Raw genomic sequence first — 15,216 nt, 5'->3', positions numbered from 1 at the left:
GAGACAAGTTCTTGGAATCTCTGTAACTATCCTTTTGAATGGCGCTCCATACCTTAGCTTTACCACTAAGCCATAGAACCCTCTAACAAGGTTTATGTGCCACAACATGGCTCATTTTATAAATTCTTACGGTGTGTGTTGAGCCAAAGCTTACTGTGCTTGTCTGGAATAGTGGTGCATGATAAAATGCTATAAACTGGTTTCTTCATGTCTCAAGATGGCATAATTGTCTATGATTTTAAAAGAATGGGATAGCATTAATAGCAAACACTAGTGTTAGTAATTTATATAGCTATCATCCTAATGGAATGTATACGGAGTATGATATTTTGGAACCATGATCATGTTATGATCCTGTCCATGCCTTCTGTAACAGATAATACATAGGGACGCTGGAATTTCGTCTCCAAGAAGAAAGTGTGAATAATGACTGTTTAGAAACAAAAATCTAGAAGAAATTCTTTAATCCTTGCATAATGCAGTGTGCATAAACCTTAGCAGTACTTGGAGGTCATGTTAACCCAGAAGAGAACTGGTTTGAGAAACTACGTTTTGGAATGAATTTCGACTTTTGGCAGAGACATCTCATTAAACCAAGTAGCACTTGTTAGATTTTCTATATTTAAAGCGAATGTACCATCAGGTACATTGCTTTAAGTATTTTACATGAATAGACTGTCGCCTGTGCATTAAAGTCAATGGAACAGATGAGAGGGCCTATCATGTGCGGGAACCAGGCCACAGTCCAAAAAAAACCCAACCGCGGCATCGGTTTCCCTGCGCCAATGCAGTTTTATTCACATAAAACACTTAGTGATGTACCTGATGGTAAATTCGCCTCCAGTGCTTCCCCCCTGGCCCGAAACCCGTGAATAGAACAGTGCCATACACAGGGAAACGGGCTGCATTTCAAAAAAAGGACTGTGCACCGGCTTCCCCGCCCCGTTCTATACATGGGTAATGCTTAAAGTAAATTTACCTGATGGTACATTTGCTTTAAATTCTTCATGGCGGCAGATTTAAGAAGCTATCTAAAATAGTGTTTGTCTGTGTTGCCCATAGCTTCCAGTCACAGCTCAGATTCCATTTCATACTCTTCTCTTGAAAAATTAAAGGGAAAACTAACAGCAGATTAGGTGACTGTATCCTGCTGTTGTACTCCCATAGTGCAGGGGACACGGAGCATGAAGGCAGTTTTTTTTTTTTTTTACCTTCATCCTTGACATTGTTTTTATTAGTTTATTTAACATGTGAATTTGACAGTTTGTTGCACTGGGGGCGCAACTACTGAGCCTCCTCATTGTTGATCATTGTGTGATGTTACTACAATAGGACCCCCCCCCCCCTCTCCACCAAACCACCTAATTTACATATTAATTTCAATTTATCTCGCCAAGACTATGCTAAACATGAAGGTAAGAAAACAAACTGTATTCTTGGCATCCACTGCTCTGTTGGAACATAACAGGTTAGCAAATTCTTTTAAATCTTTACTCATGGCGACTGAATGATTGGAGCTATGACTGAGTACTGTTGTTCTATTCACTTGAAGGACATCCTCCAACCCATGATCATTTGGTGTACCATAAAGTGCAGGTATAGTAAAATTCAAAGTGCATTGTGGAGATAACCCCCTTTAGTTCAACCATGTCTGCACTGTGTAGGCTAGAGCTGATATTAATCGTTCACATTGAGGCACTTTTAGTTTTTGAATTACAATGAGCAATGGCAATTTAATAGGTGGACAATAAATTACTACATCTTTACTGCTCTGTATCCTCGTAAATACAAGCAGTTCCTTCAGTTCACCTGTAGCTGTGCACAATCCCAGAGAGTGAGAACAATTACAATCTCCATCTTTGTATGCTCAGTCCTCATTTCGTTGAGTAATTCTGCAGTGCATTGGGTTGAATAATGTAATATTTTGCATTACACATGAATAGGTTTATGTAAATAAATCTGGGATATTTTTGGGCTTTAGTTGCTGTGGCACTCAAAGTCTCCGTTCCCTACTTCGGGATTTCTGGCTGCAAGAATAATGCTGTCTGCACTGATCTTCCCCTTTTTCCTTAAAGGGGGGAAAAACCTGTCAGTCTCATAGTTTACTGACAACATCATGGCTTTAGTTGTAAAATATGTGTTGACAATCTGTTTGCTTTTAGTAAAATACATAACGTGTGTTTGTATATGTGTAATCAGTTGTCTGTCATAAAGAAAGAGCCTATGTATGTGTGTATGTATGTATGTATGTATGTGTGTGTGTGTGTGTGTGTGTGTGTGTGTGTATATATATAATATATATATATATGTGTATGTATGTGATGTGATCGTCTGCCTGTCATAATTAAAGGGTCTATACACATACATACATATATATATATATATATATATATATATATATATATATATGTGTATAGACCCTTTAATTATGACAGACAGCCGATCATATACATACATACATACATACATACATATACACACACACACACGCGCACAGACACACACACATATATATAATTTATAGAGAGAAAGAGAGAAAACACAGAGGCAGAAGCGGACTGCCTCATACAGTTATGTAGTGACCATGCTTGGTCACAATGGGTCCGATCCCATTCACCACTTTGGATCTGTGCCTGATCCAAGTGGTAGTGTGGCATATTGGTACTACTTAAGGGTATAAACCCACACACCGTATACGCAGCGTATTTATGAATAAACACCTGACAAGGTTATAGGTGGCTGGGATAACTGAGAGAGTCAGTGTTTTAAAGGGTTACACCAGCAAATTGAAAACGTGCTGCAATTGAAAGGTTATCAAAAGTTATATAACCTTGCAATATACTTACATTACGGATTCCTGCAGCTTGTTGGTGTTTTTCTTACCTGATGACCCAACCGGATGTTCAGTACTTGCTCTTTTTTTGCTGTCACAGGCGAACACGCTTTTCTGCACTTCTGGCACCATTTTTTGGCAGTACATCACATAATCAGGTCCTGCCCTCAGGGCTTGGCCTTCACTGATGCGCTCTCTCTGATGGCCCCCTTCCTGACCTTGCTTCCGGCTCTGCGCTGATTGGTCTGTGGACACAGCCAATTTGTGTAGTTCCTGGGCGCAACTGATTATTCTTGCTCATGTTCAGCTTAATCCCGTTGGGTCACATGGTTAGTGGGGGCCAATAGAGAGGAACACAGGCCTATGATTGATCATCTCCTTTCAAGCACCAGTGGAGGTTGAGTCCCAGCTGAGAGCCAGGTGCAAAGTTTACAGTCTGTGGCTGTGGGTGTCCAGGGGTGGCAAGGAGGAAGATTTTTCCCACAATACACTTTTGCAATGAGGTTATACAACCCTGAAATTTTTTCAGTAAATTTAATTTTTTAGATGACCACTGTAGTACCCCTTTAAGTGGCTTTCCACCCATAGAACCTGTCTTTATTAGATAGCTTGACCCAGAGGATTGGATATTAGTTGTAATGCAAAAGTATTAGCTAATTCAAATATACAGAAGTCACAATTTGACTACAACTACTATAAAGCTTATTGGCTGTTTGTGTAACCCCACCTCATTTCATCACAAAAAAGCAGGCGTCCAACATGTTCTTTGGAAAAAAGAGCATTAGCTTTTTCAAAAAGTGTCTAGGGCCCCTTTACTATACACTTGGGGTCCTTTTACATGAACAGATTTGTCGGCCATGGGCTAAAGAGTGTCGATCATCCAGCTGTCAATCATTCTGGAGGAGTCTGGGCCTGAAATTACAGCAGTGGCTCAAGGCCGGATCACAAGCAGCATAGATGGTATGTAAGCACTGCTTGTGATCTGGAAACTGACAGCACAGATATTTGCATATCTGTGCTGTCAGTTTCTCTTTATAGTTATTTTCCACACAATTCAGTTTACACAGGAAGATATGTGGCCCATAAAAAATTAATTTTGAAGCAGGCTCAAAAGACACGATGGACGTTTGGCCAGTCCTTTTGCATGACACTACCCAATAAATTATTGCCTGATATGCAATCCGTATTACCCTTATAACACAGTACAACAAAATCATAAATATATGCATTTTTATTACATCTACATCTATATAAAAAATAAAAATAGACAAGAAAGTACCCACAAAAAGTAAGTCACCTTAAAAAGAGCTGTAAAGAAACAAAAGTTGGTTCTTATTGTTAGAACCTGCATACTACATTAGAGGAGAACGCTAGCAAAAAACACAGTGCGGGTGGGGTGTGTGGGAACATAAAAAAGAATGTATACTTGCCCGCCCCTGTGCCCCTGCAGTGCCGTGTCAGCAGGTCATTGCCAGGCTGTGGACATAATTTTCTCTCTGCTTCCTGATACGTCACAACCTGGGAAAAGTACCCGCTCAGCCAACCAGTGACTGTGCCGGTGTCCCACCCCAATCGATGACTGGCTGACTGGGCATTTGTCATCCAGGTTGTAATGTTGCAGGACCTACAGGAGGGGATTTGTGATCAGTGATGCTACAGGGGCATGGGGATGGGTAAGGGTTAGAGATGAGCGAACCTCGAGCATGCTCGAGTCCTTCCGAACCCGAACTTTCGGCATTTGATTAGCGGTGGCTGCTGAACTTGGATAAAGCCCTAAGGCTATGTGGAAAACATGGATATAGTCAAATTAAATCATGGACTGTAAGGACACAGAAAAGTCACTACATGGATTATAGAGCCCCATCCTTTTAGATATGTGAATTGTGTGTGGGGTTCTCCAAAATGATAACCATTTACAGCATTCTATGCATACATGCTAGGGTACACCCACATGTATTTAATCTGTTGCAGATTTGATGTGCAGAATTAACTAATATAGATAGTTCAAGTCAACGGCATCAAATCTGCAGCGTGAAATGCTGTTCGTACATTTAATAAAGTACACTCATAGAACTACAGTTCTGTTTGGAAGTCATAAGGTTCAGTGCTACACTGTATTTGCATTGTTACATAGTTTATAGTTACATAGTTCAGCTTTAGCATCTGTCAGTTCCATTTTTTTTTACTGCTGTGGTTTAAACAAGTGTATTGTTTTCTCTCCAACCTTTTTATATAAAGTTATTAGTCCACGGTTATCATATGAGCCTGGTGTCCTTCCCACAACAAGGTAGATCTGAGTTTATCGATCCATAGAAGCAGTAAAGTTCTTTATGATCATTTTGTGGCTATTTCAGATCCGTAGTCATTATGTTCTTTGAAGACTTTGACCATTATTACATGTTACCATTATCCATCTACTTGGTAGTTCCAGTCACATGTCTGTCACATATCACAGTAAATATTATCACGTGTAGATGCAGTTGTAACAGAACTTCACAGTATTATATGTAAACATTGTAATATGGGATTTAATGAGCGCTACAATCCATTGACCCCTATGGCTCTCATGTTGTAGTATGCTTTAAAGAAGTACCGACTAATATCCCTACTGCACAACCCTCCTAGTGTTTATACATGGCATCATGGGCATGTGAGTACCATATCTGCTCATGTACTCCTTTCTGATACCTCGCCTAGGTACCCATATCTGTAGCCTCAGTCTTTCACATCTGTTGTAGGAAGTCAAATGAATGCACGGCATATGGTGTGAGAATGGGAGCATATCTCCAGACAGTGGCTGCAATAATGTCTTATTGATTGAAATATTCTTCTCAGACATAAGGAATCTTGCTGGGGAGTAGAAGTCTATCTAGGTCAGTGACTTACATTATATATTCAGGGTGGTTGGCAGCAGACTGCTCAGGATGACAAAGCTTCAATGATTCTAGGAATTTGGAGCGGTTGCTTTAATACATGTAATAAGTCCTGTTTTGTGTGCCTTGCCTGGGAATTGTTGCTCTTCTCCTGACAATGTTATTGCCATGGGTTGTAGTGAGGATTACTTTTCTTATTGTCACCTCCTATCTTGAGCAGGGCTGTTGTCACAGGCCGAGATAGTGTGAGCTAGAATCTGAAGTTGTCACCTGGTAAGTAGCAATGTTACTGAGAAAAATGAGCCTGTCAGGTTTAAATGTGTGTACCCAATTCCTATGCGGTTATACAGCACAGCATAAGATTTTCCATTAACATGACTAATTTAGGTGTAAATGCTGTTGAAAGATTCTTCACCTCCGAAGCATATGTGATTGGTAATGAAGATGGAATATGGAGCGTCTTACAATAAATCACAGGCTTCTCTTACTTAGAAGTCAATTACTACACCTATTTTTGCTCTTGCCACTGGTTGTGCTGGTATAAGAATGAGGTTTTTAGTCCCATACCTGCCAGTTTGAATATCTCCATGCTGACTGTATACTAGACCTCAACTGAATCTTGATTGTTCTGCTTATGTATTATGTGACTAGCGTAGGGTCAGGTTTACATTTACTTGTATGTCCTGACAACAGTCCGCTATTATATACCTATATAACTTATATGAACGTTGGGTTGCAAAGATTTTCTTCTGGTTAAAATATATCATCTTTTTAGGGTAAGAATAAATCGGGTATTCAAATGATAACTTTGTTCAAGCTTTTTTGCATTGACCTTGCACCTGACATTTTCTAACACCATCCAGGTCATAATGGGATGGTCTAGATTATAGAAGCCTTTCTTGGAAGCTGTCTACCTGCTGCGGGCTTCTTCCTGCCCCACTGATTTATTTAAGTTCTTTTATCATTTATTTATTTTTGTTTGGAAATCCGAATAAATGCACTACTCTCAAAGGAGTAGTTCACAAAAAAAAAATCTTTTAAGTCAACTGATGAGATTTGTAATTTACTTCTATTAAAAAATCTCAAGTCTTTCAGTTGCTGTATGTTCTGCAGGAAGTGGTGTTATCATTCCAGTGCTCTCGGCTGCCACCTCTGTCTGTTACAGGAACTGTCTAGAGCAGTAGCAAATCCCATAAAAAAAACCTCTCCTGGTCTCCAGAGTGGAAAGAATACACCACTTTCTGCAGGACATACAGCAGCTGATAAGTACTGGAAGACATGAGATTTTTTAATAAAAGTAAATTACAAATCTCTGGCACCAGTTGATTTGAAAGAATTAATAGTGTTGCCAGAGCCAAATAATCCGGGCTTTCACTCACCATCCAAAAAAGTAGGGTTCTTTCATGTTAACTGTACTCATATACTTGGTACAGAGTTCAGGATAAATAGACGTATTTATCTATAGAATGAATATAAACAATAATTTTTTTTTTTTATCATGAGTGCCATGAGTGACTATAATTTCATAGTGGTGCCTCCGGTGGTTGAATAGGGCACAAAGCACTCGCTAACCCCAAGTATTTTCTTGAGTGCTGCGTTTGGTATATTTTTCTTTCTATCTATAGCTGTGCTGTCTTGTTGTCCTTGGTGTCAGTGTTTCACATTAGTAGTAGTAAAGCTTTTATCCTTCTGAATAAGGAGCTATAAAGCCAAAACTCTGGTTTCTTCGAAGTTTAACCTAATATTTCCCCAAGTCAAAGCACTGTACTCCTAGTTGTGGACTATTAGTTACTTTGCATGTAAGCAGAGAAAGAAAAGTCCATTCTAAAGAGTGCAGTAGCTTCTGGTGATATGGACCATACAGGAAAATGTGGTGGTGAGACCATTTGACAGACCAGTAAAGGATAGCACAGCAACAGTAACGTTATAGTATTACCAGCAGGAGGATTTGTGCTTGTTTGTATTTATTTTTTAGGTGCTAAATACAATGTATTTCTTAAAATGAATGATCATGGTGGATGACACCAGCTATATCGTTTTATAGATTTCATAGGTGCCGTCTAATTTTCTACTAAATTCATCAGTTATAAATATTGTCTGTTCACACACTATACCTCCCTTTTTGAATAGTGCAAAACTTGTTGATATTTCCATTTACTACAGCATAATACAAAGAGTAAAACTTAATAAAACGTTAATGACATTTATACGTATCCCCCAAATAGTGCAAAAAGTGACCAGCAGCTTGTTTGGTTGTGGTAAAGCTAGAAGCGGTGTTCTTCACCCAACGGGCAACTGCTTTATGCCATGAATTAGGCTGGGTTTACCCGAAACAATGAAGACGAGTGACCCATTGGTAAATTGTCACACATATGTTACTAGGGTGGTAAGTTATTCAACATAGTCAAATTTCTGCTACCCCCTTAACAGACCTTTTTCCTATCACATCTTGCTTATTATACTTGTTGAGTATACAATTGAGTTGGTTACATGTTGATGCTATGTTCCTACACAGTATCAATGCTCGGTATTTTGCAACCAAAACCAGGAGTAGATTGAAAACACAAAGGCTATGTTCACATACTGTGGACACAGCCATATGACAGTGGATGGCTGTCGTATAATGGCAAATAATTGCTTCTATTTGATATTAAATGGCCGCCGTCCACTATGGTCGCCGTCCACTATTTCAACAGTGTGTGAACATAGCCTTTCTGTGTTTTTAATCCGCTCCTGGTTTTGGTTGCAAAATACTGAGAAAAAATCCTGTTTGGGAGCATAGCCTAAAACAAATGAAGTTAGTTCACATGTATCCAGCCATAATAACCCTTCATCTATTCCCGGTAAGTTTTGCTGCATATAAGCCCAGCCTAAAGTAGTGCTTGATTATGTGAACACTTTCTACCACATAATACCACCAGCTATGCCAATTTCCTCCCACCTTGCAGTCCTACATATAACAAACTTCTTGGTCCTCTTACCTCAAGTAACCTGCTACGAGTACAATGTAAGCATGCAAAATAACAGTCATTTTAGGACCCTGAAAATCCACTCAACCAAAATAGCTGTGAAATGAATCATCTGTGGTAAAGCATCACAACGGTAACTGTCTGCAATTTGTTCCTATAAGGAAAAAAGAAAACTGGATGCAAAAAAATATAAACCCCCTCTAAGTAAACACATTTGATATGTTAGTTATATAGATTGTAGATAGGAAGAAGATATGCAACTTTCACCAGATCCTGTTCTGTATGTTAAATGGAAGGCATCCTGTTTTGTATGTTAAATGAATGGGGTGCTCCATATCCAAGGAGAAAACTGCTCTGTTTACATCGGCCAAAATAATGAAATAATGTGAGCAGACTGTTACTCAACAAGTATACACAACAATTCAGCAAGATTGTCTGGGTGAAGAACTCAGGCTTAACCCTTTCATTGAAAGTAGCCCTGTTCTTGTACTAGTCCGTTCCTTGTACATGAAGCAGAGGATTTACTCTGTCCTATGTAAATAGGGGGACAGTTTTTAGTGAAATGGGCATACCATGTCTCCTGTGCATCGTGTAGCAGCAGGTGTCTTTACCTTGCAGGGAACATCTTGTTGTTCCAGACTGCTGCTGTGTAATGAGGCTCAGCCGCATGCTTGACTCCCTTTGTTTAGTGATAGAGTAATTACTTGATAAAATGAAGTGCATCGCTCTGCACAATTGACCCTTTCGAGCAATCTAAGCTTGTCAGGAGTCTAAAGCCACACTTAAGTGCCATCATAATGGCTTCAAACTTGAGAGTTTCTAGGGTGCAAACAAAGGTGTTGTCTTCCTTCAGCACCAGCCGGGTCCCATTTTCTGACTTGATGAAATATTTAAACTGGATAACGTTGGAGGAAATGCAGAACTCCTCGGGAAAGCCATCCAGTCTGCTTTTAGAAACCAGGACAATGCGAGCTTTTATTTTGGCTATAAAGTCCGGGGCATTGCAGAAGATCCTCAGCCCCTGAGACCTGTCATGGTTATCTGTGATTTCTAGAAAAGTGGTTTCTCTGGCTGCCTGCTGCTCCTTTTCCCATCTCGCTTTTACGGCTTCATTCAATGCCTTGAGCTTGAAGAAATCCGCTTCCTGTGCCAAAAGATTGTTCTCTTGGAAGCCCTCAGGTAGTAAGAGTTCTCCATTCCGGAGAAAGTTTAGGACATGCCTAAACAATAGTCCATCCCTGTCAATGAAGTAGTGTCCGTCTGCATCGATAGGGCAGAATATCCTCCTGTTTACCACACCTTCCAGATAAGAGTCCGGGTACTTGGATAAGGTCTGTCTTTGTGTGATATATAGATATCCACCAACATTAAGGGTAACGAGAGCCGTCTTGCAGTTTGTGCTTTGGTCTCCGTCTTCTGAATTGTGGCATTTGTCATCGCACTCCTTCTCCCTTCTGCAGGTTCTGCGTTCCATTCTGAGCAACTGTGTGTTACGTTCGCAATCTGGCCTTGCTCTTGTTTGGTTTAAAAGAAAAATAAAGAGTGGTATTCAGTACTGCCACGATGATGGAATGAAATCGCTGCCAGCATTGCATGAGCTGTCAGCTCGGTTTTGCAGTAGGTGGCGTATGAGCTTTGCAAGCAGCGAGATATCAGCAACACAGCTGGGAAAAAAAGCATTTGCATTTAACCATGTAAGGGATTTACTCTGTGGGCTCTTCCCATCCACCACCTTTGCTGAACTTATCTGAAGTCCTATATTAGCTAGGATCCCAGAACCACTATATAACACACAAAGAATTGTAGTCTGTATGGATTCTCATTTTCAACACTTTTTTTTTGCATATACTTCATTATGTTTGCTATGCTAATTTGCTTTGTACAATTTGATTATAGTGTTTTTTTATTTAGGGACCTATTCTGAAGGGTTTCAGAACAAACATAAAGACTCTATAAACAGGTACCATATACAGAGAAAGGACCAAAATAATCAACCTGATCATTCTGGTCCTCAGCTAGCTTCTTGTATACCAACTGTTTCTTCAGTTGCAACAATATGCAACAATCGAATTATGAAAGACGTGTGTAACAATGATGCTAAGGGAGACTTGTATATAAGCCACGGTCTTCTTGCTTCCATTGTTTACAGTGCGGAGCAGGTCATTGTGGCCAGGAATGCTACAGGTCCTGCACTTAACCACTGCAGTCCTACATCTGCACCCTAAATTACAAGTTTTCACAGGACGCATGTATGTATGTGACAATGTGGAGCGTCCACAGTTGCCAAAAGGGAGTAAGGAATAGTAGAACATTTTATCCCATAGGCAACCCTCTTAAAATTTCAGAAAAGGTTATTTTTTTATATGTCCCTGGGCAAGCCTTAGGGTTGAATGAGGCATATTTGGAACATTGTATGAAAGAGTTATGATATTAAGGTAAAGTGGAGAGGTTGCCTTTAGCAACCAGAGTTGGGCATAACAAGTAGGAAGCACCATCTAATTGGTTGCAAGGGGAAATGCTTTTAGACAAACTAAGTACAAATGAAAAGTACATCTCCCCTTTTCTACAAACTTCTAGCTATATTCTATGGACTGCCTGGACGATCTAGTGATGGGTCCAAAGACTGGCTACAAAAATGGTAGAGGGTGTCAAGTATAAACCATATCAGGAAAGAGTTAAGGATTTGAGTCTGTATAGTCTGGAGGAAAGAAGGGTTTCGATCATGTACCCCCTTTTTCTTAAAGAGTCGCTGTTGTGAAATTTTTTTTTTGCAGAAATCAATAGTCCAGGCGATTTTAAGAAACTTTGTAGTTGAGTTTATTAGGCAAATATGCCATTATCTGCATTTAAAAAGCCTTTTCCCAGGTCCCCCCTCCTCTCCTTTCTTTCATCCACTGCTCAGAATCAGGAAATCTCAATCAGACGCGCCCTGTCTGTTCTATGAAGAGGGGAGGGGGGAAAAGAGACAGAGGAGAAATGTTGTCAGCAGAAAACAGAGAACAAAGGATTACCCAACGGGGGGAGCTATTCAGAGGCTATTCAGAGGTCAGAGATGTCAGTGGTGACATCAGAGGAGAGAGGACAGAGCTTTTAATCAACCTTGTTGTCCTGTTTTGGTGTCTCTTTTCCCTCTCTCCATAGGAGAACAATGAAGACAGGAGAGAGCTTCAAACTGCTTTTTCATGATAAAAATTAGTTTTTCAGCTAATAAACCCAATTACAAAGTTTCTTAAAATTGCCTGAACTATTGATTTCTGGAAAAAAGAATTCACAACAGTGACTCTTTAAGTATGTTAAAGTACTAAATAAGGTTCTGGAGGGAAGTGTTTTTAGTAAAAACCTAACTCAAGGAAAAGAGGACACAGTGAGAGGTTACTTGGGGGAAAGATCAGAAGCAACATGCGAAAATATTACTTTATTGAAAGAGTAGTAGATACTTGAAACAAACTTCCAGCAGATGTGGTTGGTAAATCTACAATAACAGAATTTAAACCTGCCTGGGATACACATATATCTATCCTAAGATAATAAGAAGGGAAATACTAAAAGGGCAGACTAGATGGACCCAGTGGTCTTTTTCTGACGACTATCCTCTGTGTTTCTATGTTTGGTACAAAGTTGGAAGCAGACGTTTTTTGTAAATTGTGTAGTTATGTTCGGTTACTGCACCTTAGCTCCTATTGAAGTCAATGCAGCGTCTCTAGGAAACCAGCTTTTCGGTGGAAGTGTTGGGTGTTGGCACCTCGCTGATATGAGGATAGCTATCTAGAAAATCCTTTTAACACATAATTGCCAAGTATTTAGAGTGAAGGGGGGGGTTCCATTTACTAATCCTGTTCTACTTTGGGTGAACATTACTTGATATGTTATTCAATATGGCCAACAATTGAAGATTGTCAGTATAGCCGTCTGGAGCACCATTGTGACTTACAGGACCCAAAAACTGAATATTGGGTTAGCGAAGAGTTGGATTTGCCACTGTGGGTCTCTGGTAAATCTGCTGCATGGTATGTGGTTATTTTTACCTTTTTGTAGCTCAGACCTTTTCAGATAGCCTGGGGGATTTTCTCTGCATCTGTGATTATCCTGGATGTGTTGCTTAGACACATGGTGGGGAATAATTTTTCCTTGTACTGGATGTATGCGTTCCATTCTGTTGATTCAGCTGACATTGTGCACAGAGAAGTACATTTTTGTATCATAAATGGGCGCTACAGAGATGACCCAAGACATACAAACATAAATGCGTTTCCTGTCACAATTGGCTCTATATGCCCTCCATAGCGGTCAGATGCTAAAACGATAGGGACCTCTGTGCACCATACTCTGACCATCTTAATATGGAGTCATTACATGGTTAAAATGTCTTCTTAGCTGCAGCATTGGATTCTTGATGCATGGTATTTGTGTTGGCATTCATGGGAATTGCTTTAGATATCGCATACACTGCATTTACATTCAGAATAGCAGAAAATGTTCCTCGCTATATAATAATGATTACTCAGGAGAATGCCTAAAGTTGAGTCTCGCATTAGTTCCTAACATTTAGGTGAGCGGCTGGGAAGGAATTATCAGAGGCTTTTACATTGCGGAGCCTCTGATGTATTCCTTAGTGGAAGATAAAAGCTGGCGCTTAGTAAAAGCTTTAAGTCACGTATTTCACAGCATTGTGTTAAATCTCTCAATTAAGAGGTACATTTTTTTTTTTCTTTTGTCATTTTTGGCTGGTTCTTTTTAAGCAGCCCTAAATACACTGTATATGTGTATGGCCAGTGACATGCTAGATATCTCTCATTAGATGTAAAATGGAAGTTTAATGCTTCCCAGACATGTTCATCGGCAGTTACCATGACAACCAACAACAGCTCTGGAGTTCTCTCGCTTGTAGTCCTCCTTTGTGCACGCTCAGTCCATTTGTCCATATGATGTCATTTTAATTCTGGGCTGGCGGGTGTGATACTACAAGTAGCTGCTCCCGCTTTTATTTCGGATAAGGCATGTTCTTGTAGAATCATGTGCGGGAGAAAATCCACACACACACAAAGGACTTGCTTAAAGGACAACTCCGACGAAATTTTTTTTTAGCTTATTTAACACACATTACAAAGTTATATAACTTTGTAATGTGGTTAAATACCCGGTCTGGCCCCCTTCCCCCACTTTCGGACCCCCGACCCCCCCGCCCGGAAGTTAAAGAATATATACATTACCTATTACGATCGTCACGGTCCTCTTCTCCCGGGCGGCATCTGGTGATGACGACGTCAGAGCCGGGGGGCGGTCCGGGTCTTCTTCCTCCTCGGCGTCTTCATAGAGAGTGAATGGGACGGAAAAGGCTGCTGGTGCACCAGCGCACCAGCAGCCTTTTCATTGGCTGGAGCGCATCACATGGCTTCCAGCTTCGTCAGCCCTGATTGGCTGAGGTTGCTGGAAGCCATGTGATGCGCTCCAGCCAATGAAAAGGCTGCCGGTGCGCAAGCGCACTGGCAGCCTTTTCCATCCCCAGGACCCGGAAATCAGAGACATCGCTGGACGGCGGTGACGGTGAGGCGGACGGCGGGCGAATGGAGTGGCGACCGTCACCGGAGGGATGGTGAGTATGGTGTCTGTGTGTGTCTGTGTTTTTTTTTTTTTTTTTGGGGGGGGGTCCCGCGGGAGTTGTCCCGCGGGAGTTGTCCTTTAAGGGAGAGCTCAGTATACATGTTTGCCTTCAATGGATGGAGTTGCTGAAAACACTGGCCTTCCTCTGACAGACAGTCCCTACGAAGTAGTAGTGTGTATATATATATTTTTTTACTCATCTATAGCAACCAGTCCAGCACAGATTGGAAGATTAATGTACAGCATATAATTTAATCTATAACCATTATAATATAAAGTGTTTCGTATTGATTGTGGCGGATCAGTACAGCCATGCATAAACTAGGGTATAGCTGAAGGGAAGGCCTTTTGGGCAAAAAGTAGTATGTATCAGTGTTATGTTATCTCTATACTTTCTCATGGATTATCCCTCTTCCTTCATGGTTTATCTGGGGTCTGACACCTGGCTGATATCCCATTCTTCATAGCATCCATTTATCACTTCACTGATCTGATGGGATAACATATCTGTTTTCCCATGCGTTAATATAAAACACTTCTTTTGCTTTGTCAAGCCAGCTAGTACTGTATGTTCTGCTCTGGATAAACATTGTCTACCACTCCAGGAGCCAGAAAGGCTATCAACGCTGATAAAATGCTGAAGTACACTACCGTTCAAAAGTTTGGGGTCACCCAAACAATTTTGTGTTTTCCATGAAAAGTCACACTTATTCACCACCATACGTTGTGAAATGAATAGAAAATAGAGTCAAGACATTGACAAGGTTAGAAATAATGATTTGTATTTGAAATAACATTGTTTTTACATCAAACTTTGCTTTCGTCAAAGAATCCTCCTTTTGCAGCAATTACAGCATTGCACACCTTTGGCATTCTAGCTGTTAATCTGTTGAGGTAAGCTGGAGAAATTGCACCCCACGCTTCTAGAAGCAGCTCCCAC

General features: G+C 40.5%; 2 protein-coding genes across 3 annotated transcripts in view; one reads left to right on the top strand and one right to left on the bottom strand.

Moving 5' to 3' along the window:
• The window catches only part of GTF2F2 (general transcription factor IIF subunit 2), a 122,671-nt gene that overhangs the window by 48,953 nt on the left and 58,502 nt on the right, over nucleotides 1–15,216 (top strand). The gene's annotated exons all lie outside the window — the stretch shown is intronic.
• Nucleotides 9,066–10,276, bottom strand: KCTD4 (potassium channel tetramerization domain containing 4). The gene has a single exon (XM_069970531.1). It carries the CDS (start codon nucleotides 10,147–10,149, stop codon nucleotides 9,376–9,378), a length of 774 nt encoding a protein of 257 aa, XP_069826632.1. The 5' UTR covers nucleotides 10,150–10,276; the 3' UTR covers nucleotides 9,066–9,375.

This window comes from Dendropsophus ebraccatus, chromosome 5 (genome assembly GCF_027789765.1).
Source record: "Dendropsophus ebraccatus isolate aDenEbr1 chromosome 5, aDenEbr1.pat, whole genome shotgun sequence".
Classification (NCBI taxonomy): Eukaryota; Metazoa; Chordata; class Amphibia; order Anura; family Hylidae; genus Dendropsophus; species Dendropsophus ebraccatus.
The sequence above is the reverse complement of the archived record's forward strand: the minus strand, read 5'-3'. Positions and strand labels throughout refer to the sequence as shown.